The following is a 15003-nucleotide window of genomic DNA, read 5'->3' on the forward strand; positions in this document are numbered from 1 at the left end:
ATAAAATATCTGATTTAGTCACGATCTATATACCACTAATGAAATCATTAAAGGAAGGATGTCATTGTTTGAGAAACCAGCGGCACAGAAGGCCAAAACAACCCCCAACAAAACGATGGCCGTTGCCGCCAGCTGGCAAGTCATCCCTCTCGGTCGATGGATCATCTTGTGCACAAGATGTGACTATTGTGGCGGGTATGCTGCTTAGGATGTACAAACTTTTGTGATCTTTGCATCTTATTGATTTCTTTTCACAACAATGCCCTAGAAGCAAATATCCATTCATTGATGCAGTGATGCCTCTTGCTATGTGGCACAAGATGCCTCGGTCATTGTCTAGTCAAACTCTTCTAAGGCCTTGGCAATTTATCTGGTGATAGCTTATCTCGTTCCGTGTATGGCCACCTTGCAATGGAGATAAAAATCGTTGATGGAACACAATGAGTTTATTCCTGTTGAGTAAATAGGCAATTTTCCGAGTGTATTAATCCACGAGATAATAACTAGCATGACATTGACTAGACTAATGACATACTGATCTTGAACTAACCTAGCACATACTAAGCATATAGTTGGTATATATATGAATGCAAGTAGTACTGCTACGATAACTAAGAACATGAGGATAAACAAGTCATACCCTCCAATAGGCCAGTTGGCTAAAGTGAAAGTCGGGATTAAATTCTGTTTTGCTAGCCGCGACATAACACCGAAACTTATGTGACAAAGACGTGAATGCCAAACTTCAGATTCATTAACACTCGAATGAATATTGTTCATGACTTTATTACAAAAATCTGCGAGGGAAAGGCGGAACAGACCTCCGCACTCATAACCTTTTCCAACAAAAAGTCCATATTTCGTAACTGCTACTTTATTAGACTCGAATACCAACTTAAACCCTTCTCTACACAGAAGGGAACCACTAACGAGGTTCTTCTTGATGGCGGGGAAATGATGCACGTTCTTCAGCTGCACGATCCTTCCCGAAGTAAATTTCAGATCGACCGTGCCAACACCAAGAACAGAAGCACTCGCGCCATTCCCCATCAATACGGACCCGCGACCGGTGGCCTGATAAGAAGAGAACAATGATAAGTCAGCACACACATGAATATTTGCACCCGTGTCCACCCACCAATCGATGGACCGACAAACTTAAAATACAGTAAGTAAATTACCGTACCCAGATGCACCACTTTCATTGTTGCCCACAATCATATTGGCAGACTTGGAGTCCTGCGTCGGCTTCTTGTACTTGTTTGGGCATTTGTTCGCCCAATGTTCCTCTGAACCACAAGTATAGCAACCATCTCCCTTCTTATTCTTCTTGAAGGGCTTCTTTCCCTTCTTCTTGAAGTCAGTATTCTGTTGGACAGGATTCTTTCCCTTGGGCTTGTGGGAATTGAAGTTCCTCTGATGTACCATATTGGCAGCAGAAGAGCTTTCCACCGCTTTTCCATTGGAGTCCTTTGCTCTCGAGTTCTGCTCAACACTCAGATGGCCGATGATGTCCTCTACTGAGAACTCACGCCTCTGATGTTTCAGACTCGTAGCAAAGTTGCTCCAGGAATTAGGGAGCTTAGCAATTATATAGCCCGCGATAAACTTGCCCGGCAAATTGCACTTAAGAACCTCAAGTTCTTTAGCTATGCATATTATCTCATGAGCCTGTTCCACTACAGAACGGTTGTCAACCATCTTTTAATCGTGGAACTGTTCCATAACATACATCTCACTCCCAGCGTCGGTGGCCCCGAATTTAGATTCGAGCGCCTCCCACAAGTCTTTGGCAACATGCATATGTAAGTATGCGTCAACCAGCTTATCTCCGATAACGCTTATGACCGCTCCAAGGAATAGGACGGTGGCCTCCGCGAACATCTTCTCCTGTTCAGGAGAGATCGTTCCTGTTGGAGTGACAACGGCTACCCAGAACACGTTCATAGCCGTGAGCCATAAGGGGGTTCTCGTTTGCCAACGCTTGAAATAAGTACCGGTAAACTTGTCCGGTTTCAGTGCAGCAGCAAAACCATTACTCGAAAAATTCCTACACACATTAGGTTTTTGGATTGTTGAGTAAATAGGCAATTTTCCGAGTGTATTAATCCACGAGATAATAACTAGCATGGCATTGACTAGACTAATGACATACATATCTTGAACTAACCTAGCACATACTAAGCATATAGTTGATATGTCTATGCATGCAAGTAGTACTGCTAGGATAACTAAGAACATGAGGATAAACGAGTCATACCCTCCAATAGGCCAGTTGGCCGTAGGAGCAGCGTTGGACGCGGCCGTAGCAGCAGCAACATCCTCTGCCCTCTTCTTCTTAGCTTCAAGGGCGAGACGATCGCCCTCGGATGGTGAAGACATGGCGATGACGAGGACGACGCGGATGTAGACGAAGCAGAAGGACGGAGGCGAGCAGTCACATGATCGCTCCCCAAAAACCTAATCGCCCCTCTCCCGTACAGGAACCGGAGAGGCGGGGTTTCGGAGGCCTGCTCTCCCGTGGACCGTGTACACGGTAAACGGGACGGAGTCGCCGGCGGCAGCAGCAGCAAAGGGAACGAACGCGTGAGGCAGATGTGTCTGATTCTCGTGACGGCTAGGGTAGGCGTTAGCCTGCTTATGTAGACGGCTGGGTGGAGAGACGTGGGCCGAACCCACGTCCGAGTCGGTAACAGCCCACGATCCGACGTCTCGGATCGTGCTGTGTCCGTTACGTATTCTCCGTTCATGACCAACAAAAATAAAGCGCGTAGGTATGAGCTCGGCTCGGCTCATTCCCGCAACCCGCGACGCGGTGCGCCACGGCGTGACGAGGCGTGGCGTGGCGAGGCGGGCGGCAGAGGAGGAGTGCGCGAGGGCACCTTCTCTTCTCACTCTCCAATAGCATGTGGAAGAGAGACCCTTATAAAGGGGTCCGACTTCTCCTCCACTAGCGGTGTGGGACTAAACTTCCCACCACCTTGTCATGCCACCACCTACATGGGCCCTTGGAGATTTTTCTGAAATTCTCTAATGGGCCTAAAGCCCACTACTAATTTCAACAATCCCCCACCAGATCTCAAGGGCACATCGTGTTCCCTCGTTGCAATCATTGTTTTAATATACCAGCATTTCAGTGAAGACCTGTTAAGGTTGAGCTTCACCTAGAGCAAGTAGCTACACCCCTTTACAACTGAACAATGGACTATGCCTTGAATTTTCAGTTTGCCGTAAAGGAGCTTCACCAGAAGTCTTACTAGTACTAGGCTACCGAAGGTGACCCCTCGGGTGGAGCATATTAGTCACACTCCTGGCCTATTCATGAGTTTACTAGAGATCACCCAAATCTCATAGACTGTGACCAGCAGTCAAGCTCATATAGGTGTGTTCCTCCAAAGATCGCTCTGTAGGACAGCATCTTGCTTACACATAAGCTTTAGAACACATTAAGACAGTAGTCATCCTACCATACAGTATCCGAGACCATTGCATCTCCAACGGAGTGGGTTAGTAAAGTTACTCTCCTCAGTTCACCACTGGCTTGTTTTCCCAGGTCCTACTTCACGGGATCTCCGTTCATATAGGTTGGGTTACTACCATGGCAACTCATGTGGGTCTCATACCCATCTCCCTCGATGCACTATCTATCACAACACGTGATAGCCCTTTAGTAAAGGGATTTGCCAGATTCTTAGCCGTTTGGATGTAATCCAACGCTATCACTCCGGAGTTTCTCAAACGTCTGACAGACTTCAATCTCATTCTTATATGTTTGTTGGACTTCATATTGTCCTTTGAACTCTTCACTTTAACAATAACCGTCTGATTATCGCAGTTCATAAGGATAGTCGGAACCGGCTTCTCAACCAAAGGAAGTCCATCAAAAGATCTCGAAGAAATTCTGCTTCGACACCAGATGTGTCTAATGTTGTTAATTCTGCTTCCATTGTCGATCTCGTTCAGATCGTTTGCTTGCTAGACTTCCAGGAAACAGCACCACCCCCAAGAGTAAACATATACCAGTAGTGGCCTTCATCTCATCAGCATCGGAGATCCAATTCGCATCACTATACCCTTCAAGTACCGATGGGTATCCCGTATAGTGAAGTCTGTGGTTCACAGTACCTTTCAAGTAGCGCATAATTCTTTCAACAACACGCCAATGAACATCGCCCGGGTTTGCAACAAACCGGCTAAGTTTGCTCACAGCAAACGCGATGTCAGGCCTCGTTGCGCTAGCTAGGTACATAAGCGAACCTATAATTTGAGAGAATCTCAATTGATCTATAGCTGTGCATTGAAACTTTCGAATAAGCACACTAGGATCATATGGTGTTTGAGAAATTTTGCAGTCTGAATATCCAAATCGACTCAAAATCTTCTCAACATAGTGGGATTGCAGAAGTGTAATCCCACCCTCATCATCTCCCAAAAGCTTGATGTTCAAGATAACATCAGCCACCCCAAGGTCCTTCATCTCAAAGTTTTGAGACAGGAAAGACTTAACCTCCTCAATTACTTTGAGGTTGGTTCCAAATATCAGTATGTCATCAACATACACACACAATATAACTCCTTCGCCCCCACCATGGCGATAGTATACACATTTCTCAGCTTCATTAACAACGAAGCCAACAGATGTCAGAGTTGTATTAAACTTCTCATGCCATTGCTTAGGTGCTTGTCTCAGACCATATAAAGATTTCAGCAACTTACACACCTTTCCTTCCTGACCTTCTATCACAAAGCCATATGGCTGTTGCATATAGATTTCCTCATTTAGCTCTCCATTCAGGAAAGTCGTCTTAACGTCCATTTGATGAACGAGAAGACCATGAGAGGCCGCCAATGAGAGTAGTACTCGAGTGGTGGTCAGTCTAGCCACAGGTGAGTAAGTATCAAAGAAATCGTCTTCCTCTTTCTGGGCATAACCCTTGGCCACAAGCCTAGCCTTGTACTTTTCAATCATACCATCGGGCCTAAGCTTCTTTTTAAACACCCACTTGCATCCCAATGGTTTGAAACCATAGGGACGATCAGTGATTTCCCATGTCCCGTTAGCCATGATGGAATCCATCTCGCTACGGACCGCAGCTTTCCAGTAATCAGCATCTGGAGAAGCATACGCTTCTGAAATAGAAGTGGGATTATCATCCACGAGGTATACAAAGAAATCATCACCAAAGGTATTTGCAGTCCTTTGTCTCTTGCCCCTACCAAGGGTTTCCTCGTCATCCTCCTCGGGATTATCATCATGTGTTTGTTCATAATATTCCATAGGAATGGCAGGCTCAGGAGTTACCTCAGATTCTTGTCTAGAAGTGCTTTGCATATCTCTCATGGGAAATATATCCTCAAAGAATGTAGCATCCCTCGACTCCATTATTGTACCGACCTTCACGTCAGGTACCTCAGATTTCACTACTAGAAATCTATAGCCTACGCTATTCTCAGCGTATCCCAAATTAACGCAGTCCACAGTCTTTGGTCCAACTTACGCTTTTTGGGGATCGGTACATTGACTTTCGCCAAGTAGCCCCAAGTACTTAAGTGCGAGAGCGTCGTCCTTCTCTTCGACCACTCCTCATAAGGAGTGACTTCATTATCTTTTGTAGGAACCTTATTCAGGACATGACACACAATCAATATAGCCTCCCCCACCATGCCTTGGATAAACCCGATGTATCTAACATGGCGTTAACCAAATCAGTTAGAGTACGGTTTTTCCGTTCGGCAACCCCGTTTGACTGGGGTGAATAGGGAGGCGTCCTCTCATGAATAATGCCATGTTCCGCACAAAAAGAATCAAACTCGTTTGAGAAGTACTCTCCACCACGATCAGACCGGACTCGTTTAATTTTCTTTTCAAGTTGATTCTCAACTTCTGCCTTATAGATTTTATAGGAGTGTAGAGCCTCATCTTTAGTATTTAACAGATACACATAGCAATATCTAGTGGAATCATCTATCAATGTCATGAAATATTTCTTTCCACCTTTAGTCAACACACCATTCATCTCACAAAGATCAGAATGTATGAGTTCTAATGGCGCCAAGTGTCTCTCCTCTGCAGCCTTGTGAGGCTTGCGAGGTTGCTTTGCTTGCACACACGAAAGGCACTTAGAACCTTTGGCTAAATTGAAAGTCGGGATTAAATTATGTTTTGCTAGCCGCGACATAACACCGAAACTTATGTGACAAAGACGTGAATGCCAAACTTTAGATTCATTAACACTCGAATGAATATTGTTCACGACTTTATTACAAAAATCTGCGAGGGAAAGGCGGAACAGACCTCCGCACTCATAACCTTTTCCAACAAAAAGTCCATATTTCGTAACTACTACTTTATTAGACTCGAATACCAACTTAAACCCTTCTCTACACAGAAGGGAACCACTAACGAGGTTCTTCTTGATGGCGGGGAAATGATGCACGTTCTTCAGCTGCACGATCCTTCCCGAAGTAAATTTCAGATCGACCGTGCCAACACCAAGAACAGAAGCACTCGCGCCATTCCCCATCAATACGGACCCGCGACCGGTGGCGTGATAAGAAGAGAACAATGATAAGTCAGCACACACATGAATATTTGCACCCGTGTGCACCCACCAATCGATGGACCGACAAACTGAAAATACAGTAAGTAAATTACCGTACCCAGATGCACCACTTTCATTGTTGCCCACAATCATATTGGCAGACTTGGAGTCCTGCGTCGGCTTCTTGTACTTGTTTGGGCATTTGTTCGCCCAATGTTCCTCTGAACCACAAGTATAGCAACCATCTCCCTTCTTATTCTTCTTGAAGGGCTTCTTTCCCTTCTTCTTGAAGTCAGTATTCTGTTGGACAGGATTCTTTCCCTTGGGCTTGTGGGAATTGAAGTTCCTCTGATGTACCATATTGGCAGCAGAAGAGCTTTCCACCGCTTTTCCATTGGAGTCCTTTGCTCTCGAGTTCTGCTCCACACTCAGATGGCCGATGATGTCCTCTACTGAGAACTCACGCCTCTGATGTTTCAGACTCGTAGCAAAGTTGCTCCAGGAATTAGGGAGCTTAGCAATTATATAGCCCGCGACAAACTTGCCCGGCAAATTGCACTTAAGAACCTCAAGTTCTTTAGCTATGCATATTATCTCATGAGCCTGTTCCACTACAGAACGGTTGTCAACCATCTTTTAATCGTGGAACTGTTCCATAACATACATCTCACTCCCAGCGTCGGTGGCCCCGAATTTAGATTCGAGCGCCTCCCACAAGTCTTTGGCAACATGCATATGTAAGTATGCGTCAACCAGCTTATCTCCGATAACGCTTATGACCGCTCCAAGGAATAGGACGGTGGCCTCCGCGAACATCTTCTCCTGTTCAGGAGAGATCGTTCCCGTTGGAGTGACAACGGCTACCCAGAACACGTTCATAGCCGTGAGCCATAAGGGGGTTCTCGTTTGCCAACGCTTGAAATAAGTACCGATAAACTTGTCCGGTTTCAGTGCAGCAGCAAAACCATTACTCGAAAAATTCCTACACACATTAGGTTTTTGGATTGTTGAGTAAATAGGCAATTTTCCGAGTGTATTAATCAATGAGATAATAACTAGCATGGCATTGACTAGACTAATGACATACTGATTTTGAACTAACCTAGCACATACTAAGCATATAGTTGATATATCTATGCATGAAAGTAGTACTGCTAGGATAACTAAGAACATGAGGATAAACGAGTCATACCCTCCAATAGGCCAGTTGGCCGTAGCAGCAGCGTTGGACGCTGCCGTAGCAGCAGCAACATCCTCTGCCCTCTTCTTCTTAGCTTCAAGGGCGAGACGATCGGTCTCGGATGGTGAAGACATGGCGATGACGAGGACGACGCGGATGTAGACGAATCAGAAGGACGGAGGTGAGCAGTCACGTGATCGCTCCCCAAAAACCTAATAGCCCCTCTCCCGTACAGGAACCGGAGAGGCGGGGTTTCGGAGGCCTGCTCTCCCGTGGACCGTGTACGCGGTAAACGGGACGGAGTCGCCGGCGGCAGCAGCAGCAAAGGGAACGAACGCGTGAGGCAGATGTGATCTGATTCTCGTGACGGCTAGGGTAGGCGTTAGCCTGCTTATGTAGGCGGCTGGGTGGAGAGACGTGGGACGAACCCACGCCCGAGTTGGTAACAGCCCACGATCCGACGTCTCGGATCGTGTCGTGTCCGTTACGTATTCTCCGTTGCTGACCAACAAAAATAAGCGCGTAGGTATGAGCTGGCTCGGCTCATTCCCACAACCCGCGGCGCGGCGCGACGCGTCGTGACGAGGCGTGGCGTGGCGAGGCGGGCGGCAGAGGAGGAGTGCGCGAGGGCACCTTCTCTTCTCACTCTCCAATAGCATGTGGAAGAGAGACCCTTATAAAGGGGTCCGACTTCTCCTCCACTAGCGGTGTGGGACTAAACTTCCCACCACCTTGTCATGCCACCACCTACATGGGCCCTTGGAGATTTTTCTGAAATTCTCTAATGGGCCTAAAGCCCACTACTAATTTCAACAATCCCCCACCAGATCTCAAGGGCACATCGTGTTCCCTCGTTGCAATCATTGTTTTAATATACCAGCATTTCAGTGAAGACCTGTTAAGGTTGAGCTTCACCTAGAGCAAGTAGCTACACCCCTTTACAACTGAACAATGGACTATGCCTTGAATTTTCAGTTTGCCGTAAAGGAGCTTCACCAGAAGTCTTACTAGTACTAGGCTACCGAAGGTGACCCCTCGGGTGGAGCATATTAGTCACACTCCTGGCCTATTCATGAGTTTACTAGAGATCACCCAAATCTCATAGACTGTGACCAGCAGTCAAGCTCATATAGGTGTGTTCCTCCAAAGATCGCTCTGTAGGACAGCATCTTGCTTACACATAAGCTTTAGAACACATTAAGACAGTAGTCATCCTACCATACAGTATCCGAGACCATTGCATCTCCAACGGAGTGGGTTAGTAAAGTTACTCTCCTCAGTTCACCACTGGCTTGTTTTCCCAGGTCCTACTTCACGGGATCTCCGTTCATATAGGTTGGGTTACTACCATGGCAACTCATGTGGGTCTCATACCCATCTCCCTCGATGCACTATCTATCACAACACGTGATAGCCCTTTAGTAAAGGGATTTGCCAGATTCTTAGCCGTTTGGATGTAATCCAACGCTATCACTCCGGAGTTTCTCAAACGTCTGACAGACTTCAATCTCATTCTTATATGTTTGTTGGACTTCATATTGTCCTTTGAACTCTTCACTTTAACAATAACCGTCTGATTATCGCAGTTCATAAGGATACCGGAACCGGCTTCTCAACCACAGGTAAGTCCATCAAAAGATCTCGAAGAAATTCTGCTTCGAGACCAGATGTGTCTAATGTTGTTAATTCTGCTTCCATTGTCGATCTCGTTCAGATCGTTTGCTTGCTAGACTTCTAGGAAACAGCACCACCCCCAAGAGTAAACATATACCCAGTAGTGGCCTTCATCTCATGAGCATCAGAGATCCAATTCGCATCACTATACCCTTCAAGTATCGATGGGTATCCCGTATAGTGAAGTCCGTGGTTGACAGTCCCTTTCAAGTAGCGCATAATTCTTTCAACAGCGGGTTTGCAACAAACCGGCTAAGTTTGCTCACAACAAACGCGATGTCAGGCCTCTTTGCGCTAGCTAGGTACATAAGAGAACCGATAATTTGAGAGAATCTCAATTGATCTATAGCTGTGCCTTTAAACTTTCGAATAAGTACACTAGGATCATTCCCGCAACCCGCGGCGCGTCGTGACGAGGCGGGCGGCGGAGGAGGAGTGCGCGAGGGCACCTTCTCTTCTCACTCTCCAATAGCATGTGGAAGAGAGACCCTTATAAAGGGGTCCAACTTTTCCTCCACTAGCGGGATGGGACTAAACTTCCCACCACTTTGTCATGCCACCACCTACATGGGTCCTTGGAGATTTTTCTGAAATTCTCTAATGGGCCTAAAGCCCACTAGTAATTTCAACAATTCCTTGGAAACTTAGTAAGGATTGAAACAGAACATGTCCCTTATATCATCCCTAAACGTCTGATTTATCCGCAAACCCATATATTAAAATCAAATATGAGAAGTATATGAGGGATTGCAGATACACTCTATCAGTTTATCACGTAGGACGTGACCCACACCAGACTATTTTTGTTTTATCTTTTTTTTGTTCGTTAATCACATGCAAATGACCGAACATATGATAAAATATACTCCGTTCGTTTCTAAATATAAGTCTTTTTAGAAATTTCTCTAAGAGGCCACGTACGAAACAAAATGAGTGAATCTCTATTCTAAAATATGTTTATATACATTTAGATTTATAAACGAAGAGAGTAAGAAACATGATTGCATGCATGGACAAATAAGGACTTAAAATACATACGTCCGACAACTCACTGACGTGTCCACACACGTTTATGAAGCCCGATATGCTAATTCCGGTGCTCTAATATTCACAGAGAAGCTAAGCTACTGACGTGACCGTTGCGCAATGCTTGCGTCATTGACAAGTGGGACCGAACATAACAGGAACAGGCGGCCGGCCGGCGGCCGGCAGGTTGGTCGTGAGGAAGCACGTGTGTGGGGAGGTTGCCAAAGTCCAACGAAAACAGGTTCTAGTCTTTTTCTCCGACTGTGGATAGTATCACGAGCAGCTTTGGCACATGGATGAGAGATGAAATTCCGACCGAGGCTAGCAGAGTCAACCGCGTGGCCGGGCCGGCCGGCGGCCAGCACAGGGCTCAACGCCGACCAACTCTGCTGCCCTGTCCGTGTCCAGCATCTACTCACTCTGTATCTGTGCTCTCATCACAGAGGGGTAGCCGTGAGTCACATGAAGTTTCTTCTCTAGTAATAGAAGGTATCTTCTTCTCTCTCTTTTTTTGTAGTATGAAGTTTCTTCTCTAGTAATAGAAAGCATTTTTTTTTATCTTTTCATCTCACGCAAGGGGCTGTGGCATGAAAGTGACTGTTTGAGAATAAGCACTAGCCGATTCACTCTGATCATGGGGTTAATTAATATGATTATCGATAAATACCGTCTAAAATCTCCCAATAGCTGATGTACGTACTACTACGTCTCTGTCGGATTTGGCTTCATCTCGACGTGTCGTCGGGTCTAAGTAGCATTACATGCCCCCCTGCTTTATAATTATTAATGGCTAGCTATGGCGCACTAATCACTCAGCTGGTTAATTGCGCTGAATGCACCAAGCACCCAACAAAAGACAGTTGATCCTGACCTGACCAGAAGAGAATATGGTTGGTGAAGAAAAGACGGGTTTGGGAGTAGAAAAATAGAGAAGGAAATCCTTGTCCCTGACTCTGAATTCTTCTCCTAGAGAAAGAGAATATCTATGATGGAACTGAAAACCGTCTAGAGACACACAGACACAGTACGAGTCAATCACAGATTTGTATGAGGAAATTTCATGCAACTGCTAATAATTAAGCTCAGATTAACAACAAGACGTACACATATATGGCTGCGATTTCCCAATAATTAAGCTCCAGTCACAGCCAGAAGGCAGAAGCACCATACATATGTGTGCAGAGAGGGTGGGTTCAGAGAAGATCCCACGACTCTAAGGTCGGGAAACCACATCTGCTGCTGCTGCCGCTGCCGCTAGTGATGTCCGGCGGGAGCGATCCGTCGCGACGCGTCGGCGCTGGCATCGCGCCCGTCGTCCGCGCGCTGTACCCGCCGAGCAGGAACGCCGACGTGTCCAGCGTCGGCAACAGCAGCGCCCCACCGGCTGTCGAAGGCGCTGCGCGGGCGGGGAGCGCGGGGAGGAGGGCCCCCTCCGTCTGCTGCTGGGTCGGCGGGAGGAGGAGCTCGTCGGCGCCCGTGACCTGGTGCACCATGCGGCGGAACTCCGCGGGGTCGGCGCTGATGTAGGTCGTGGGCAGACGCCGCGACGGGCGCGGCCGCCTCCTGGCGACGCGGCGTGCGGGTCTGTGTTGCTTGTGCGCCGCCGGCGCGCGCGCCGCGGCGGGGACGGACGCGAGATCCTCGTAGTCGTAGGGCAACAGGTGGCCGCGTTGAGCCGTGAGGAGCTGCTGCCACGGTGACGCCGAAGGCGAGGATGCGTAGGCGGAGGAGTCCATGTGCTGCATGGCGGTGAGCATCATGCGTGTGTGGGAGCTAGCTAGGCTGCGCTTGCTTGCTGTTGCTGCGGGCGTGGCTTGAACTGAGAGGAAGAGGGGTCGCAGGATTGATATAGGAAGAGAGAAGGATGATGTGGGTGTGGAGTGTGGACGGGCCGACGGGCTCGGTGGTCAGCGAGCGCGCTGACCTGTGGGTCCAGACTGTCAGGTACACCATCCGGGGTCTAAGGGCGCGCCGGCGGAAAGGGTACGCCGGCCGCCCGATCCACCAGCCGTACGCGGGTCACACCGTTAAAGTTATCCATACAGTAATATTCCTCAATGCAGCAAATTTCGGTTACGATGTAGTAAATTTTCGCCATGATTGTAACAAAAATATGATTGCATCAGAAAAATATCAACGTGATCATAGAAAAAAAAACGACGCTGATGATGCGTGGTAACAAAACAAAATGTTGGTTGTACCAAAAATAATCCGGTGAATTCGGGTTGCAACTCTCACGAACGTGTATGCAACTTTTTTAGTGAACGATTGCAGCAAAAAATGATACCGGTTGTAGCAAAAATTAACACGGTTGTAGCAAAAATCAAAAACACCGGTTGTAGCGAAAAATCTGATGAACTGAAGTTGCAACCAAACGTATATGCAACTTTTTTAGTGGATAAATGTAGCAAATAAAAAACGCTTGTAGTAAATTTGAACGCTAGTTACAACAAATTTAGACGAAAAAGTTGCATGCGTAATAAGCTGCACGCGTGGGTCGCGCGCGACCGGCCGACCGGCTCGGCCGGCGCGCTGGCCACAAGCGTTTCCCCTATGAGAAGGGATGCCATGTGACAAAATCATTCTTCTCACATTCTCGGTAAATATGGGCATAAAATGAACGCGCTACGAAACAATTTCACGATCTAACCCTTTTTAGAAATGCCGTAATCCGTGGCGTTGCAGATGAACTGTGAAACGCGAGTGTAATGTGGTGTTTCCTACCAGCACTGCAATGCCAGTGTACTGTGGCGTTTCTTGTGAGCACAGCAACGCCAAGCTCCCTGGCGTTTCTAGGGGCGATATTTGCCCTGGGCCGCCCCATCGCCCACCAACCACCCTTTCTTCCCTCGTGTTTCTCTGTTCCCTGCGAGGCTTGCCAAAAACTACTATCTCCTCCTCCAGACCCCCCCTTCGATCTCCCTCCTCCCTCAACCGTTTTGTCGGTTTTTGGGGCAATTCGAAGAGGCCGATAAGCTCCTCCAATCCCTCCAATTAGTTTTTGCAATAACTTTGTATTTGTGGAGCTTTTTTGCACTAGGTGTAACCTAGGTTTTGAAGTAAAATCAAATTTGTGATGGTTAATGCCTATGTTTCAAGTAAAACTAAATTTGTGATGGTGAATGCCTAGGTTTTTGGCACTAGGTGTAGTTTTTGGTGGCACTAGGTTTACATAGGTTTTGTTCATATTATTGGCATTAGGTGTATGCCTAGATTTTGTTCATATTATTGGCATTAGGTGTATGCCTAGGTTTTGTTCATATTATTGGCACTAGGTGAATGCCTAGGTTTTTGGCACTAGGTGTAGTGTGATTGTTTTTGACACTAGGTGAATGCCTAAAATAATTTGTTCATATTATTTAGGATGTTTCAGCCGAATAAATATCCGGGTCTTGATGATTTCTACGAGCAGAAGCATCGTGCGGTGCTAGTGGAAAGAGGAGAATAATTATCCTGGTCTTGATGATTATTTTTCTATATTCTATGATTTTTCATATTGTGACAAGTTAAGAGAAGTAACAAATTATGTGTTTGTTTGTTTAGGTTCCTCCACTACTTCGATTGAGGGGCACAACCCGAATGAATCTCTCTTATATGACCCTCGGTATGAGGCTTATTTTAGAAGAATAGACCTTCTTCAGTTTGTGCTCAACTTTAAAGGCACACCACCATGGTAGAACGCCACGGCCCTTACCGCCCTTACGGACCATTGGAGGTCGGAGACGCACTCATTTCACCTTTCTGTTGGTGAGATGACTGTAACTTTGGAGGATATTGCTATGATCACCGGGCTTCCAATCGAAGGCATGACTCTTACAGGGAAGGTTAGGTCTGATGGGTGGCGACAACGGGTTGCAGCATTGGTTGGTGTTGAAGCTGAGCCGTGGACTCATGAAACCAGGAAGGATCCTAGGCCATCCGGCGTGTTGTTCTCGTGGATACAGAAACATTTTCGCAAGTGCCCAAAGGATGCTAGTCCGGATGTTGTAGAGAGGTACATGGCTTACCTATGGAAACTTTTGACCCTAGTGGTGTTTCCGTATGGCACGGGGGACACAACCTTGTGGATGTTCTTGGATCCTCTTCGTGACTGGGATGTTAAGTGGAGTTGGGGTTCGGCGGCACTATCCCTCTTGTACCATCAGGTACTGCTTAATATGATGCATTTTGATTTTATTAAATAGGTATTTGCATGTGGTCGGTTAACGTGTGTGCAAATCTGCAGTTGGATGGAGCATGTATGAGGAGTAAGCCGACGTCCACTCTTGGAGGTTTCGTTTGGGCCCTACAGGTTTGGATGTGGGAGCGTATCCCTGTTGGTCGTAACCTCGGCCTTCCTCCGGAAGAACCTTGGAAGTACCCTTTTGACGGGGATGAGGAGCGGTACCCCACTATCGCACACACATGGGATAATGTCCAATGGTCGAGTATCGCAGCTATGGGGCGGTACAAGACATACATAAGCAAGCTTGACATGTTGACTTATGAACAGGTAATTAGCCAAATGCTTTAGCATATTTTCTGGAAAAAATGCGTGCATGGGCGAGTGACTTGTTGTGATGTAGGTCAATTGGAGGCCGT

At 46.9% G+C, this 15003-nt stretch overlaps 1 protein-coding gene across 1 annotated transcript; it reads right to left on the reverse strand.

Moving 5' to 3' along the window:
• Window positions 1-11478: 11478 nt before the first annotated feature.
• Window positions 11479-12549, reverse strand: LOC123395856 (calmodulin-binding protein 25-like). The gene has a single exon (XM_045090889.1). It carries the CDS (start codon window positions 12180-12182, stop codon window positions 11616-11618), a length of 567 nt encoding a protein of 188 aa, XP_044946824.1. The 5' UTR covers window positions 12183-12549; the 3' UTR covers window positions 11479-11615.
• Window positions 12550-15003: the final 2454 nt, after the last annotated feature.

This window comes from Hordeum vulgare, chromosome 5H, assembly GCF_904849725.1.
Source record: "Hordeum vulgare subsp. vulgare chromosome 5H, MorexV3_pseudomolecules_assembly, whole genome shotgun sequence".
In the NCBI taxonomy this organism is placed as follows: Eukaryota; Viridiplantae; Streptophyta; class Magnoliopsida; order Poales; family Poaceae; genus Hordeum; species Hordeum vulgare.

Bases quoted from the DNA above. Each gene is read 5' to 3' on its own strand.
- LOC123395856 (XM_045090889.1), bottom strand. From the start codon at position 12,182: ATGATGCTCACCGCCATGCAGCACATGGACTCCTCCGCCTACGCATCC.